The 16,678-nt window shown below is 38.6% G+C and overlaps 1 protein-coding gene across 1 annotated transcript in view; it reads right to left on the reverse strand.

The window, feature by feature from the left end:
* Positions 1-247: 247 nt before the first annotated feature.
* muc4 (mucin 4, cell surface associated) overlaps positions 248-16,678 on the reverse strand; it is a 74,663-nt gene continuing 58,232 nt past the window's right edge. The window contains exons 48-60 of the mRNA XM_031901916.1: positions 16,132-16,310; positions 15,686-15,845; positions 14,512-14,610; positions 12,057-12,176; positions 11,192-11,362; positions 9,555-9,631; positions 8,404-8,471; positions 7,954-8,144; positions 6,997-7,153; positions 6,259-6,438; positions 4,893-4,936; positions 4,666-4,778; positions 248-1,070 (exon numbers count right to left, since the gene is read on the reverse strand). Of these exons, the coding sequence (XP_031757776.1) occupies positions 1,038-1,070; positions 4,666-4,778; positions 4,893-4,936; positions 6,259-6,438; positions 6,997-7,153; positions 7,954-8,144; positions 8,404-8,471; positions 9,555-9,631; positions 11,192-11,362; positions 12,057-12,176; positions 14,512-14,610; positions 15,686-15,845; positions 16,132-16,310 (1,592 nt within the window). The 3' untranslated portion in view covers positions 248-1,037. The remainder of the gene's footprint in view (positions 1,071-4,665; positions 4,779-4,892; positions 4,937-6,258; positions 6,439-6,996; positions 7,154-7,953; positions 8,145-8,403; positions 8,472-9,554; positions 9,632-11,191; positions 11,363-12,056; positions 12,177-14,511; positions 14,611-15,685; positions 15,846-16,131; positions 16,311-16,678) is intronic.

A 16,678-nucleotide genomic window follows, 5' to 3' on the forward strand; every position in this document is an offset into this window, starting at 1 on the left:
TCCCGTTTCGCTTCGGCAAAACAGCAACAAATTTGCGCAAGGCCAAAAATGACATACGTCCAAAAAAAGATTTTGCTCACAAGTTTTTTTGTCTTGGTCTTTGAAGTAACAGTTTTTGTACAGCTACAGATTATTACCATGTATTGATATGGTAAAACGTCAATGAAGTTTTGTTGTAAAATAACAATAATAATAACAGCGACTACTGCAGCTCACATTCATTCAGTAAAAGAAACAGAGAAAACGCTTTATTTAATGTGCAGGAAAATAATTTTATTAAAATTTAAGTAATATAAATTATATTTAATATTCAATCATCATTGTTTAAGCATTAATATATCTCATCCTTAAGCATATATTTCTTTTTTTATGTTATAATACTTGCAGCTTGATAAATTAATACACCTTAGTGGCAGACAAAAATAAAAACATCTCCATAGTCCTTATCATTCAAAGCTGATATAAAAATATATTATTTGTTTTTAAAAAATAAACAAAAGTACATTGTGCAAAAGGAATTTTACATTTTAAACCTGAGGTATGTCAAAATAAATCTTTTTATGACACTGTAAAGCATATTTTCCATTAAAGCAACAAGTGATAAGAAAACAGAAAGGCACATGATATACAGTTATGCTTGTTCAGTAATAGCAAATATAAGGCAGTCGTTCATTCTGAAGCATTATAACTTATATGGCAACCCTGATACTTTCCCTTCATTGCACTGATCATTATGTAAACACTAGCAAAATAAGACAAATACAGCGATAACTTATAAAATAAAATTTGTTCTCAAGAATATCACAAACAAGTACACGGATGCTGCTGGGCATGATTGCTGCTCTTACAGCGCATAATAAATAGTTGTTACCTTTATTATAAAGTAAAAGTGCATTTATTACCTAGAAAGGAAGGCCACTGCCATATATATATATTTGACAATGAATTAAAGCACAGGACAGGGTCATAGGATATCTCAGTCTTAGTAAACCAGCTAAAACTTCATTGAAGTAAACAATTTTCCATAAAGCAGCTCTTTAGGTTTTTATATCCGGCCTTTGTATCTTCACCTGGAAAAGAAACAAAATTATATTTTTGTAAAACCCAGACTGAAATAAACAATAATATGCTGATATCTCAATCTTGAGATAAAGTCGGATTTTTTCTTACTTATATGTGATTTTGGGGTTTTTGTAAAATAACTCCCATAATTTGTGATTTATTGATGTTAAGTTAACTTTTTTTGTAAAAAAAACAAAACCATTTGACAGGTTTGACATACCTCCCAACATTTGAAAAATGAAAAGAGGGACAAAAAGATTTGGCGCGCGCAACACGGCAATTTTTTTTGACCACGCCTCCTTTTGTGGTCACGCCCCAATTACCACACCCCATTTTTAAAAAAATACCCCTTTTATATAGATCAAATGGCGGGAGCAGATGAAAATGTGCTATACCCTCATACTGAACGACCTAAGGAAAACAATACAGCAACTCCTACATTAAAATACAAATATAGAGAGAAGGCAGTCAGTTATAAGTGAGTTATAACTAAGTACCAGTTTTTCCCCCCATACACAGTAGCCCGCCATACACAGTAGCCCCCCATACACAGTAGCCCCCCCATACACAGTAGCCCGCCCCATACACAGTAGCCCCCCCATACACAGTAGCCCCCCCCATACACAGTAGCCCACCCCATACACAGTAACCCCCCATACACAGTAGCCCCCCATACACAGTAGCCCCCCATACACAGTAGCCCGCCCCATACACAGTAGCCCCCCCATACACAGTAGCCCGCCCCATACACAGTAGCCCGCCCCATACACAGTAGCCCCCCATACACAGTAGCCCGCCCCATTCACAGTAGCCCCCCATACACAGTAGCCCCCCATACACAGTAGCCCCCCCATACACAGTAGCCCCCCCCCATACACAGTAGCCCCCCCATACACAATAGCCCCCCCATACACAGTAGCCCCATACACAGTACCATCCAATACACAGTAGCCCCCAATACACAGTAGTCTCCCATACACAGTACCCCCCATACACAGTGCCCCCTATACACAGTAGCCCGCTATACACAGTGTCCCCCTATACACAGTAGCCCCCAATACACAGTGCCTCAATACACAGTGCCCCTATACACAGTAGCCCCCCAATACACAGTGCCCCCCAATACACAGTGTCCCCCTATCACAGTAGCCCCCTATACACAGTGTCCCCCTATCACAGTAGCCCCCTATCACAGTACCTCCCATAGGCGCAGCCTTCGTCTGCGGCTTCGTTATGCCTCTCCTTGTGCAGCGCGACAGGCCCTTTTATAAGTTTGCGCCCGTGCGTAATGACGTCACACCCACAGGCGCAACCTTATAAAAGGGCCTGTCGCGCTGCACAAGGAGAGGCATAACGAAGCCGCAGACGAAGCGTGAACATCCGGCACAGCATAAAAAGCGGGACTGTCCCGCGAAAAGCGGGACAGTTGGGGGGTATGGGTTTGATCTGTCGAGTACCAATGAGTCCTATGGAAGCTTAGAATAGTAGAGGAATAGAATAGTCAGTGACAGCCTGTCCGTGACACATTTTCAAGGACAAATTAATCCCCTCATTGTTTTCAGGTTCACCCAGCTTCAAAATGGGAACTCAATTACCCTCATTATTCTCAGTTTCACCCAGCTTCAAGGGGAACTTAATCCCATCATTGTTTTCTATTTCACACCTTTCAAGGGGAAGTTAATTCCATCATTGTTTTCAGTTTCACCCAGTTTCCATTGAAACTTAAACTCATTATTGTTTTCCAAAAATGAGTGCCAATGCTCCTAAAATGAGTTTTAACAATGCTTTCAACTTGAAAAATTTTAACGTAAACTCAAAATTTTTGTACGGACGACTTAAGCATTATCGTGACATTTTATAAATACAGCAATGACCAAGTTTAATTTGAATTTATACCATGTCAAGTTTATACAACTTTCAAGGCCAGAAAAACAAATTTTAGTAACTGTGCCCCTAAGTGTCAGAACTCAAGTTGTTGCAACTCTAAAGAATATGAGTTTTAAAGACAGATACCACACCATGCCACATGCAAACTGCTTTATACAACATAGTCATTTTTCAAAGGCCTTGTATGATAATCAGTCTGTATGTGTGTGGTCCTCCCTGAAGACCAGTTTAGCCAGTCCAACACCAGCCTTGGTCGGTCAAAATGGAAGCCATGCAAACTGGGAATCCCCTACTGTATTACGAGTTATCTAGTCAATGATTCAACAGAGCAGTGCATGGACTGATGATGGGCAGTTATTGTATATGTGCAGTTTTGGAATATATGAGGCCAATTACCTGGGTGGCGATAAACAAGCCAGCTTTTGTTATTACAATTTTAGTCTTTACTGAGTTGAGAAACTTGCCTCAAGCAGCAGGGGGCCACAAAGTTACCACTGGCTGCAAAAATATACTGTCTTTATATAGTATTTATATTGTGAACATAAGCACCCCCCTTCTATGTACTTTCTCCAATATTTTCATTTTCAATTTTTCTGATACCTTCATTCCTAAAGTTTCAATGGGATCAGCCAAACATGTATTATGGAACACCAAAGTAATTGAAATGTAAGTTTGGGCCACGGCATGCATCTAAATATACAAGCAAATCTGGGCACTCCTTTTGAATGAATTGGCTTCTTGCCCAGACCCAAAATAACACATTTGTATTACTTCAGCTACATGTTAACAGACATCAACCTGCCCCATCTCATAAGGGACATAATGATCCACTCCTGGGCTTTGTAGGACCCTATTCCATAGTATCCTATTAGGGTCGAGTTATCAAAATTCGAGTTTACATTTTATTCACTATTTGAGAAAACAATGCAGCAAAAAAATAAAATCTCAAATATACTCAAGAATATTCTTAAGAACTACAAATATTCAGTATTTATTAAAGAGAAAATCCTTGAAAAAAAACCTCAGCAAGTAAAAGCTGGCATCAGTGCCAGGCGAGGCCGGGCCCCTAGGCAACTGGGCAACTGGGCTGGAGCGGGACCATTGGGGAGTGAGTGGGATTATCAGCGGGACTGGAAGGCCTAGACTAGGGTAGGCAAGAGGTAGGCAAGATGTATGTGCCTAGCCAACATCTCCCCCCCTAGGCACATGCCCTTTTCTTTTTACCCCTAGTTGTGGCCCTGGCTGGCGCCCTTGCCCTGGCTAGCGAGGTTCAATGGAAATAGTCTTTAACAACTTAGAGTTTATTTTCCCAGTTATTAATACATTCAAGATCACACTGCAGAAAATCCTTTTGAATTCCTTGGTTCAATAAATAATAAATCTGTCCCTGAGGACTCTTACACATGGGCACTCATACCTGCATTCTCTTGCAGTGGATCTATCGTGCATTTCATCATTAGCTATTAAGTTGCATTTCACCTTAATCTGGCACTTGCCTGCACAACAGTGAGTACAAACTAAAATATTGGGCTGAATTTCTTCCTGTATTACACTGTTGTCGAACGCACAAAAGATCTACCCCAGGGAACTCAGGTAAGAAGCCTGTTTGTAAGAGCCCTATGTGTCAGTAATGTTACCAAGCAGATTATCATGTTGTACAAAGAGATCTTAAATGTCTGTGTGCTACATTCTAAGGCTACTTTATATTATACATACCTCAGTAAAGCTGTTCACTTTCTCCAGATGAGGTTTCCAGCTAACAAGGTGAGGTTCATTTCTAGTTTTAGTGGATATTGTTGGTATATTGGATTCTTTCAGGGTAGAAAAACCTATAAAACCGTAAATAAAGCAGAGTGCAAATGATTTTAAGACACACAGGAATTGAATGCAACGTCATCATAATGAGATGATAGTTTAGATGGTGAAAAAATTGGAGAACTTACTGGAAAATGGGGTTGTCTTCTTACTAAACGTAGTAGGGAACATTCTACAGCAATAACAGAAGGAATAAAAAAGTCACTTTTTCATTTAAAATACAACTAAATTGTTCACATTTAGACACTAAATAGAAAGGATCTGCTTTATTTAAATCTTTGGCAAGACCCGGTGATGACTACAAAAGGCACTTAGAGGTGAAGTGCACAAGTATGGTAAAGATAGTAACATTTTGCAAGGTAACCTGTTATCCAAAGCAATTTTCTAATATATATTAATGTAACGTTTTCAATGACTGCAATGAATACACTACGGGGCACATTCATTAAAGTACGACAGGTCTGATCACAAAAAACTGGTATTTTTTCTAAAGTTTACAACTTTTGTGTATTTTCTGCGTTGTTTTCGTTAATTTGCTGACTTTTTCATACTTTGGACAATATGCGCAACATTTTGCGCGACAAAATCGTATTTGTTACAACGAGTACGAAAGTTTCATTATTCATTCAAGCTTGTGACTTTCCTTGGGCCAGGTTGGAGCTGCAGAGTGCCATTGAGCCCTATGGGTGACTTTCCTTGGGCCGGGTTGGAGCTGCAGAGTGCCATTGAGCCCTATGGGAGACTTTCCTTGGGCCAGATTGGAGCTGCAGAGTGCCATTGAGCCCTATGGGAGGCTTTCCTTGGGCCAGGTTGGAGCTGCAGAGTGCCATTGAGCCCTATGGGAGGCTTTCCTTGGGCCAGGTTGGAGCTGCAGAGTGCTATTGAGTCCTATGGGAGACTTTCCTTGGGCCAGGTTGGAGCTGCAGAGTGCCATTGAGCCCTATGGGAGACTTTCCTTGGGCCCGGTTGGAGTTGCAGAGTGCATTGAGTCCTATGGGAGGCTTCCAAAATCATGCACAGAAGGTTCAAAGTCAGAAAGGTTTTCCCACCGTTTATGGTACAATACGTTCGGATTGTGACTCTCGGATCGCCATTCGCAAACGATCATTTCAGTACGAAAATTTCGGAACTTTCGGATTGTAAGTACAAAATCTTCGTATTCAAACAAATGGAATTTTCGTGATTTTTGCAGTCATCAGAAATTATTGGATTTCGTGATTCGGATTCGTACTTTAATGAATATGCCCCCCTATGTATCATTGAAACAACATGGCAGTAGACAGCTCTCTTTCAGCCAAGACATTGGTCCCAAACTTCCTTGCATATGTTTCTGATGCTCCTTCTTCACATGTCTGTTAATCACACAACTTGCTAGGCATTGTGGAAACTGTAGTTTTCACACAAATTTGTAAGTGACCCCTTATACATCATGCTTGTAGTAAACCAGGTTTGGGTGACAAGATGTTCATTAGATGTTTTGCTATAGTTACTCACCTTTCTGTGTCATCTTTCTTTTTATTCTTGCGGCAGTAGAAGATAGCTAATCCAATTCCCAACATTAGGAGGAAGAGGAATGCCAAAGCTCCAAACAATATACCAAAGAAAGCATTCAGGTTCATAGAAAGATGTTCACACTGATTCCCAGAGACGGTATATATGGTGAAGGAGGTACAGCTGTAGTAGGAAAGATGCAGGATGCAGTTAATGGCATAACGCAGATATGGTATATAGAGCATTTGGCCTGGGTGTTGTTATGCTAGTAGGTGGCAAAGAATACAGATAAGGGCCATGAAGGCTTATAACCCTGTTTATTTCTATTTAAATACAAACGTATTCTTTTGCATATTTAGGTAACATAAGCCATCATAACTTCCCTAAAAAGTATTTTGTGTGTCATCTTTGGATTTATCTGTTTATCTGTGTGGCTTTACATAGCAATGGTTTGCAGATACCTTCAGCATGCCAACAACACATATAAAACCTGTAAAACCTTGGCTACAGTATACTTATGTGTTGGGTAGTATAAGCTTTAGAAAAAGTATAACTGCAGCTGTAATAACACCCTTAGGTGACCTAAGCCAAAGATTTTAGGTTATATGTTAATCATTTTTAGATTGTAAGCTTTTGGACAGGGCCCTCTTAACTTCTTGTATCAATTACTGGTTGTACTGTTGACACTTTATATATACGTGTTATTAAAAATAACAATACAAAATATTCTTGTTCACTTACTTGCAGAAAGTTTTATTAAATAGCAGTGTGCACTGTCCATCATTCTGGCAATAACCAACACAGTTTGAAACACATGTCAGATTTGTATCCACTGTGTAGGCACCACTATATTCACCAGCATCGCAGAAAAGCATTTGACGCATTTGATCCAGAGTCACTAAGGAAACAAGGCATATAAGGAATTTCCTTTGACACTTCCAGTAACACAAGACCAAATGATGACATAGTAAATACATTTTGTAATCTGGGAGTTCAATGTGTACCATACACATAAAGAATTGTATGACAAGGACCCCACTTTAAGCACACCAGTGTTTTAAATTCTTTATGGAAAGCAGATTTAAATATCAAAACACCCCCCACCCTCACACTTTTAGCCCCCTGAATTTTTTACTACATTCCCACCCCCCCAGTGTTCTTTTTTTACAGCTCTTTTTTATTTTGTTCCCTTTAAACCCTATTGCCAATGTTTATTTTTACATTTATTTAGATATTGAAGAAAAGTTGTTTGAAGTCTGGACTACACTCCCCTCCCAGCAGGGGTTGGTGGTTGGGGGATGCTGCAGTGGGTGGACGGGCAAGGGGCAAGTAGGAGTCAGGAAGAGAAGAGTTACTTGCCTTTTGGCCAGACACTGGCTTGGGAGCTGGGGTTTTCTGAGTAAGGTTTTTTGTAATTTGGATCTCCCTACTTTATAGTATACAACAAAACATTTAAACATGAAACAAGAAACCTAAATAGGACTGAATTACTTGCTTAAAATGAACTCTATGGGAGATGGCTTTCCTGTAAATCAGAGCTTTCAAAGATCAGGCAAAAAAATTTAATTACCTTATGGTATCCTACCTATGACTGTCTATGACTAAATAAATTGTCTGCAGTTCATTCTTGTCATCGTGAAAAATTTATAATATTTTATTGTTTGAAAGCAGACGGTTATACAGAAACAAAATACTTACAGTAGTTACCACTTTCCACATCATTATAAATTGATTGTGTGGCTGCCCGGCTAGTTGAATTTGTAGTATGTAGAGTTTGCTGTATCTTTTTCACTAAGTTGTTATTCAGATAGTCAAATACTGTCCGGTCTGCAACATACATAAACTCAGCTGTGATTTGCGCCAAGCTATTTTTCCCATTGCTAGCGTTGCTAGAAAAAAAAGAGTCAAAAGCACATATTAGAGTGTAGGATATAAATTAACACACCCCACTTAATCTTTGTTCTTGTATATTTATTTGTATTTATTGCAATCGTTTCCTCGTTTCCACTATATTGTATCATTGTATTGTAAAAATACACAGCACTGTGTATACAGCAGCCCTATATAAACATATACATGTATTTTACAGTAAAACTGTTTATCTACTATGATGCAAAAGTTTAAAATAAGGAAAGAAAAACTACATACCTTGGTGCAGTGAAATTACTCAAGCCAATATACTGTGGAAAACTGGAATTGTTTATATACTGAGAAACCTACAGAGAATGAAAAGAATTAAAAAAAAATAAGTGGTCCTAAGCATTTTGTTGTTAATTTGTAATTTCTTAGTACTTAGTTGCAATTCTTTTATGATATACTCTATGCGGGTTATTTACAACCACAAGTGCAGTGAGCAAAGAGCAGCTGCCATGTTTTTTTCCCACAATGCAGATTTTTCCCCAAAATTTCCAGCCTGAGGTTGCAAGGCTGCGTTGTGCCTGACACAATTGCATCAGATTTGCCAAAGTTAACGCAACTGGGCACACATTTCATTATAAATTGTACGCAGAGACTGCCTGGCTTAATTTCTGGTGTTTGGTGTGGGAATTACATCTTTGCCAGATTCTTTGGGCACAAGTGTGCTGCACCTATTGATGCTGGGTGCAAAGGGAACCCTGGAACTACTGACTGGTTAGGAGGTGGCGGTAGCTCCAGGCTTCCCATCTGTCGAAGGTGCAGCAGTGCTCAATTCGGAACTGAAGGCAGGAGGACTGAGCAGCGCAACTATATGAAAGTGCATAGAGCACACTTTGACACAAATACCTTCAGAGAATGGGTTTTCACTGCTGGAGCACAAATGTACTTGTGATGGTAAATGGCCCCTTTTGTTTCTATATTCTAGATTTGCTGTCTTGCACCTAACAGTGCTGTGTCCTGCGCCTTGCACCAGATTTTTAATAACTAAAGGAGCAATATTGCATTCCGTAATACTTTTACAGAGCATTTGCAGCTGGGACACCTTGAACTATGGTTCAAAGAAAGGAGAAAGTACTAACAGTACAAGTGTTTAAAATATCTTTGCAATAGCTGGTGTTTCACATATTATTAGAACCTAAACTCCTGTGCTTCCTAGTCCACTATACAGTTTTGTCTACTTAGCATTTAGGCACCAAATATTTAGCCTTTTTGCCTTAAAGATTCACATATGAAATAGTCGTTGTATCGGCATTTTTGATTTGGTTATAGAAATGCAGGCTTTTGTGTGTTACCAATATTATGTCTGTTCCCTGTATGCTGTAGAGTAAAGATTTCAGCACAGGCTTAAATTACAAAAAGAGCAAAAGCATGGAAGTACATACATTCCCATTAGCCTCGTTCTCATTGATGGGTCCTCCAGGATTAAAGAATATACGAACAGTTCTTTTTGGGGTTACACCTAAAATGAAAACAGTCAGTATGTAGCATTAACAATTCATACAGATTAGAAATATATTAAAAAAAAAAAACAGTTAAACAGCACTAACTAAATTCCCATTATTTCCTGTAGTTTTTTTTTTTCTTATTTTATTTTTAATTTTAAAGTGCAAAGAGTAGGAGTGGCAAAAGAGAATTCCAACTGGCATGCTCCATGTGAGTGCATTTTTCCTCAGCACAGCTGACAGCCCTGGGCTTGGCTAAACAAAGGCAAGATAATGGAGGTTACCAGCAACTTGGGGATTAATTAAAGTGCCAATAAACAGTATGTCAGAAAGGTTCAGAAGTCTCCAAGCTCTCCTAATGCTTCAATCAACAATAATATATAATGTACAATATTTCAACTAAGAAATATTTCCAAAATACAATCATTTATCACCCAAGATACTGCTAAAATTCTTATTCACTCTCTTATAATATCTCGCCTGGACTGCTGTAACGTCCTATTAATTGGCCTTCCCCTCCAAAGACTGTCCCCTCTCCAGTCCATAATGAATACGGCTGCCAGGCTCATACACCTCTCCAACTGCTCCTCCTCTGCCATGCCACTCTGCCAATCCCTGCACTGGCTTCCCCTACCATCCAGGATAAAATTCAAACTAATGACTCTCACATTCAAAGCAGTCCATAACTCTGTCCCACCCTACATCTCTAAATTCATCTCTAGGTACCATCCAACCCGCTTGTTACGCTCCTCTACCAACCTGCTCCTCAACTCCTCTCTCATTCCCTCCTCACACACTCACATTCAAGACTTTGCAAGGGCTGCCCCCCTTCTCTGGAATTCGCTCCCACAAACTGTCAGACTTTCTCCCAATCTCTCTGCCTTCAAGAGATCTCTAAAAACACATTTATTTAGAGAAGCTTACTCTAATTTAGTTTAACATAACCTCAGTGTGCTGCTAAAAGCAATAACCTGTGCCACACCTCTCACAACTCTGTCATGCCCATTCCCACACCTTGTGTCTCAACCTTTTCTCCTTGTAGATTGTAAGCTCTTTTGGGCAGTGCTCTCTTCACCTCTTGTATCAGTTATTGATTGCTTTATATGTTACTCTGTATGTCCAATGTATGAAACCCACTTATTGTACAGCGCTGCGGAATATGTTGGCGCTTTATAAATAAATGTTAATAATAATAATAATATTTGCTTAGAAATCCAGCTATCCCATATGCAGCTTCATGTTTCATTTTCTGATATAATTAGCAATGTTTGCCTGCGGATTGCAGGAATGAAGGAGGGTTCCACCAATCAGAACTGAGAGTCTTAGTACACCACTCTTCAGAGAAGATTCAAAGAATTTTTAAAAAAATGGTACATAATGGATATATTCCATACCAGAACCAGTAGAATAGAATTCGTACTTATTCCCTTTCTGTTACTAGGCAACAATCTGTATTCAAAAATATATCTCATTACAAAAGTAGAAGGATAGAAGGATATTTTATAATTCATAAAATTGTCAGCAAAGGGAAATCAAAGAGCTCAAAATATAGTGCCGATAACTAAACATGTACTTACTAGTTATAAGCTGTGCAGGGAAATTATCTTTTGGTGTTTCACATCGGCCTCCATTAAATGCTGATTTGCAGCTGCATGTTTGGGCCCAGTTTGTTCCTTGTCTTCTGCAGGTTCCACCATTAAAGCAATAACTTGATTCACAAGCATCGTATGTACACACAGTACCATTTCCTGTCAATAGCAACCAATATATTTATTTCACCATTGAAAATCATTTTTGGTTACAGGCAATTCTATAACAAGCTCTCATCGCAAGCAAAATCATATGAGAAATCATAGTAAAAACTGTTATAGGGTCTGATAAGATTTGACAAAAACTGCTTTGTAAAGAATGTATTCTTAAAACATGCATATGTCAGTTTTGAGGGGACCTAAGGGTTAGTTAGTCTGATATTGTGAATTAAGGAAGAATGACCAAGTATAATGAGTAGTTCCCAATGTCATACATTTATGAAATGAATGGTGCCTGTACTGTTCTGTTTATTTATTGTTAAATGAAATACTAAGTACTGAAAATACCTCAGTATTTTGTTTATTGATTATTTCCTCTGATTTTTATTAATTGAAAATGGCAGTTAAATGACAATACTGCAAAAGTTTCCCGCCATTGCTGATCATATTGGTTCTTTGGTTTTAGGCACATTCCTTCTATTGCAATGTCAACATGTGACATATTTGAAACAGAATTAGAGTTGCATTATAAATGAATGTTTAGTTGAACTAGCTTGATCATTGTAATGGGGTAAAAATTAATACATTTTAATGACAAAAGCATGTATGGTCTGTTATAGCCAGATGCTGGTCTCAATGGATCATACAATCTGCTGTTTCTTTTCTCAGATGTATTAATGTATATGAATATTACCTATATATCCATTCTTGCAGACACATTTGTAACTTCCTTCAGTGTTTTCACAGGTTTGATTACTTGTGCAAATATTTGCATTGGCACATTCATTGATATCAACACAAGAGAATCCATTGCCTAATAAAACAAAAGGAGCCAGATAATGAAGGCTTCCCTTTTAATATACCCAGTGCTAGTAATTTAGCTACTGGCGCATGGGTCACTCAGGAGGAAATTCAAAAGAGACTTGAACATGTAAAGGTAAACAAAGGTCCAGGACCGGATGGGATTCATCCCAGGGTAAAACTGGCTGAAGGATAGAGTACAAAGAGTGGTGGTAAATGGAACATTTTCTAATTGGGCCAGTGTGGTTAGTGGAGTACCGCAGGGGTCAGTCCTTGGTCCTTTGCTTTTTAACTTGTTTATTAATGACCTGGAGGTGGGCATAGAGAGTACTGTTTCTATTTTTGCTGATGACACTAAATTGTGCAAAACTATAAGTTCCATGCAGGATGCTGCCGCTTTGCAGAGCGATTTGACAAAATTGGAAAACTGGGCAGCAAACTGGAAAATGAGGTTCAATGTTGACAAGTGCAAAGTTATGCACTTTGGTAGGAATAATATAAACGCAAACTATCTACTGAATGGTAGTTTGTTGGGGGTATCCTTAATGGAGAAGGATCTAGGGGTTTTTGTAGATCACAAGTTGTCTAATTCCAGGCAGTGTCATTCTGTGGCTACTACAGCAAATAAAGTGCTGTCTTGTATAAAAAAGGGCATTGACTCAAGGGATGAGGACATATTTTTGCCGCTTTATAGGTCCCTGGTAAGGCCTCACCTTGAGTATGCAGTGCAGTTTTGGGCTCCAGTCCTTAAGAAGGATATTAATGAGCTGGAGAGAGTGCAGAGACGTGCAACTAAACTGGTAAAGGGGATGGAAGATTTAAGCTATGAGGTTAGACTGTCGAGGTTGGGGTTGTTTTCTCTGGAAAAGAGGCGCTTGCGAGGGGACATGATTACTCTGTACAAGTACATTAGAGGGGATTATAGGCAGTTGGGGGATGTTCTTTTTTCCCATAAAAACAATCAGCGCACCAGAGGTCACCCCTATAGATTAGAGGAACAGAGCTTCCATTTGAAGCAGCGTAGGTGGTTTTTCACGGTGAGGGCAGTGAGGCTGTGGAATGCCCTTCCTAGTGATGTGGTAATGGCAGACTCTGTTAATGCCTTTAAGAGGGGCCTGGATGAGTTTTTGAACAAGCAGAATATCCAAGGCTATTGTGATACTAATATCTACAGTTAGTATTACTGGTTGTATATATATAGTTTATGTATGTGAGTGTATAGATTGGTTAGTATAGGTTGTGTGCTGGGTTTACTCGGATGGGTTGAACTTGATGGACAATGGTCTTTTTTCAACCCTATGTAACTATGTAACTATGTAACTATGTAACAGAGAAATAAATAGGCTACACAGACAAACAGAAGGCAAATAAAAATATCAAGAGATATAAAATTAGTTATAAGGAAAACTGCTACAAAACTGTTACTTATAGGCTAATGGCACAAGGTGCTGCCTAGGGAGCTGGCCCAGCACGCACCAAAAGGATGCTGTGATGGGTATTTATTATGGCATACCAAAATAACTACATTTTAGGGGGTATTTATCTCCCGTTGTTAGGGCCCCCTTATTTTTTGTTTTTTACTGTATGTGATATGCCTGGGAGTTGCACACTACAATAAGATAGCTCTAGTACTGAAGTTCTAGGCTTGCTTTAAAAAACTATTTATTATCAAACGTTTCCCCCTCCTGTTGACTTAATAGAAATCACCAAATGCTACTGGTACAGGCTGTTATCAGTCTAGAAATGTTCGAATGCGTATTTTGTAGCCATGTACTGTTTGTATTACTGCTGCCATGACGTTTGCATTCAACTCATTGGCAGACAGTATGGGAAATTGAGGTTTTTTTTTCCATTGGCTGAAAATATCTTGGTGGTAAACTCTCTCCTATTCATCATCCAGTCTCTCATTCAAATCACTGCCTATTTGCTAGGTTAAACTGGGTCCTAGAACCAGCTAGCTGCTGAAATTCCACCTCTTTTAAGGGGCAGTTCCCCTTTACAAATTGTTTTTTAATCATACACTACAAATTAAGATTTCAGTTGCTATCCATTTTTGTGTTTAACCTGCTTTACATTTTTTTCCCTCATTTCTCATGTCTCATGTCTAATTTTTCCAGCATCCCAAGTGCAGATCAAAAATGTTACTATACTGCACATGTGCAGGTCTAATTCAGCGGAGGCCTGTCTGGGAAAGGAGATGCTGGAGCACTCATTTTTAGTGACTGAATTTATTAGAAAGGGGGGGTTGAAATTTGACAGTGAACTGGCAACCAGAGAATTAAAATACCTTCATTCTCTGTAAACTTACAGAAGCTGAGCTAAGAACAAATGCACATGTAAATACTTACCAGTATAGCCTGTATTGCAGTTGCAGCTATAACTTTGGTTTGTATTTACACAGGTGGCATTAATTGAACAGTTGTTAGGTAGAGCGCATACATCTACAGCTAGAGAAGGAGACAAAAGCCAAGTAAGCATGCTTTCAACATAGACATGGCCACACAGATAGAGATCTACTAAAACAGTATCATATACACTCAATACACTCTTTAAAACTAGATCTAGAAGTCCATTTTGTTGTTTTATTTCAAAACAACCTTTGCATCTCACCCTATCATTATATTTTTAAAATATTCTCAGGAAATGTTGAAAGATTGTTACAATTTGTGGAATTTCAAAGCTTGTAAAACAGTTAGGGGCAGATTTATTAAGACACGAATTCGAATCCCGAATGGGAAAAACTCGGATTGGATACGATAATTTCTGAAGATCGCAAATATCACGAAAATGCTTACGAAAAAATCGTATTAGTCACGATAATATCGTATTGGCGATCCGAAAGTTACTAAATTTTTGAACCAAACGATTGTAAACAGCAGGAAAACCTTTCCGATTTTTTCGCGAAAAAGTCGTGGGGACGTCGGAAAATTCGGCGAAAATACGCTCGGAGCATTTCGAGAGCGTTCGTGGATTAGTAAATATGCCCCATAGTGTAACAGTAATTATGATCTGAGATTGTTTTTAATGGTTTCAATTAGGCCTTGGTTCTAGAAAAAAAAACTGAATACCTGATCACCCAACATCGGTGCCCAACCTAACTAATGCTATTGTGGTTGAAAGGAAGCATATTCCACCAACAATATCCTATCCTAAATTCCATAAAACAGTTAATTAGAATGTTTGTTTTACTATAGTTGAAACATCTAAGAGTTATTAGTTGAAAAATCCATAAGAGTTAATTGAGAGCAAACTTTCGAAGGTCTTTCCTGCTGTTAACTTCAACAGAGGAAACCCGGAAGTTAACTGATGTTGATAAAACAGAACTGCTGGAGGGAGTGCTAATAAAACAATAACACGGATCACTGTTTTTTCAGTGATCCATGTAATTGTGTTTAACTGTGAATAAAACTGCTGAAAAGAAAAAAGGAAAAAACATAGTAGAACTAGTGTCTTAGGATATTTTTGTTTCGTTAGATTACAATCCAAAGTTTGGACATTAGGCATTTAGCCATAATTCCTTACCATTGCAATGTAGCCCATCACCAGTAAGGCCTGCAGGGCATTTCCCACAGCCAGCAGAGGGGTCACATGATACGTTAGTGTAACATCCCTGAGTGCAGAGATTTGGGGCAGTCTGGCAGAATGTCCCGCTGTAATTGTCTGAGCAACTGCAACTTGCTATCTGTTTAACAAAATAATAGGAAATACAATTAACAGAATGGTTTAATTAATTTATCAAGAAAATGGACAGAAGCAGTTTCTGATTAAAAGCTACAAGCCACGAGGACTGGCCTACATTACATTACAATTCTACTGCTATTTGTATGGGTAAAGGAGTGTTGCCTTAATAATAAATATCCATTTATTATTGGTCGGTGTATTTTATAGACCCACTCAGTTTTCAGATCTTTAACATGTCAGTACACCTCTGAATTTAAGCGTGATGCACTCCAATTTGCCATACGTACAGACAAAGAAGTAGCGTTGACTGTAGTTGTTTGATTGTAGTTACACTCATTTGCCAAATGACAATTACAGACAACAAACATGAGCTTCAAGACAGAAGAAAGGTTCTGTGAATCTGTAGCTATAAGCTGCAAGGTGAATCCCTCAGTACTTGTTGGAGTCCAAGTCAGGGAACCATTTGCTGGAGAAAAAGCACATGATAAATAATTTGGTGGATATGAAAAGCACAATTCCTTATTGCAATTTTCATACATGAGAAAGCCCAAGCAATTGCCATAATAAGTAATATTTTATATATATATATTGCCTAAAGTTCTCCCTTTTGTAAAATATAGGGATATTATTATTATTATTAGTCACCTTGGAGTTCCATGACCATATAAAAGCACAAGGCCTACAGCCTTGTGCTTTTATACAGGTCATGGAATATCCTCATATTTTACAAAAGGGGGTACTTTATTTATTATAATATAGACGTTTTAATGAGCCATGTGACAGAAATTACATCACTAAGCTCCTATTATAACTGATGACATCACTTAGCACCGT

This window comes from Xenopus tropicalis, chromosome 5 (assembly GCF_000004195.4).
Source record: "Xenopus tropicalis strain Nigerian chromosome 5, UCB_Xtro_10.0, whole genome shotgun sequence".
NCBI lineage: Eukaryota > Metazoa > Chordata > Amphibia > Anura > Pipidae > Xenopus > Xenopus tropicalis.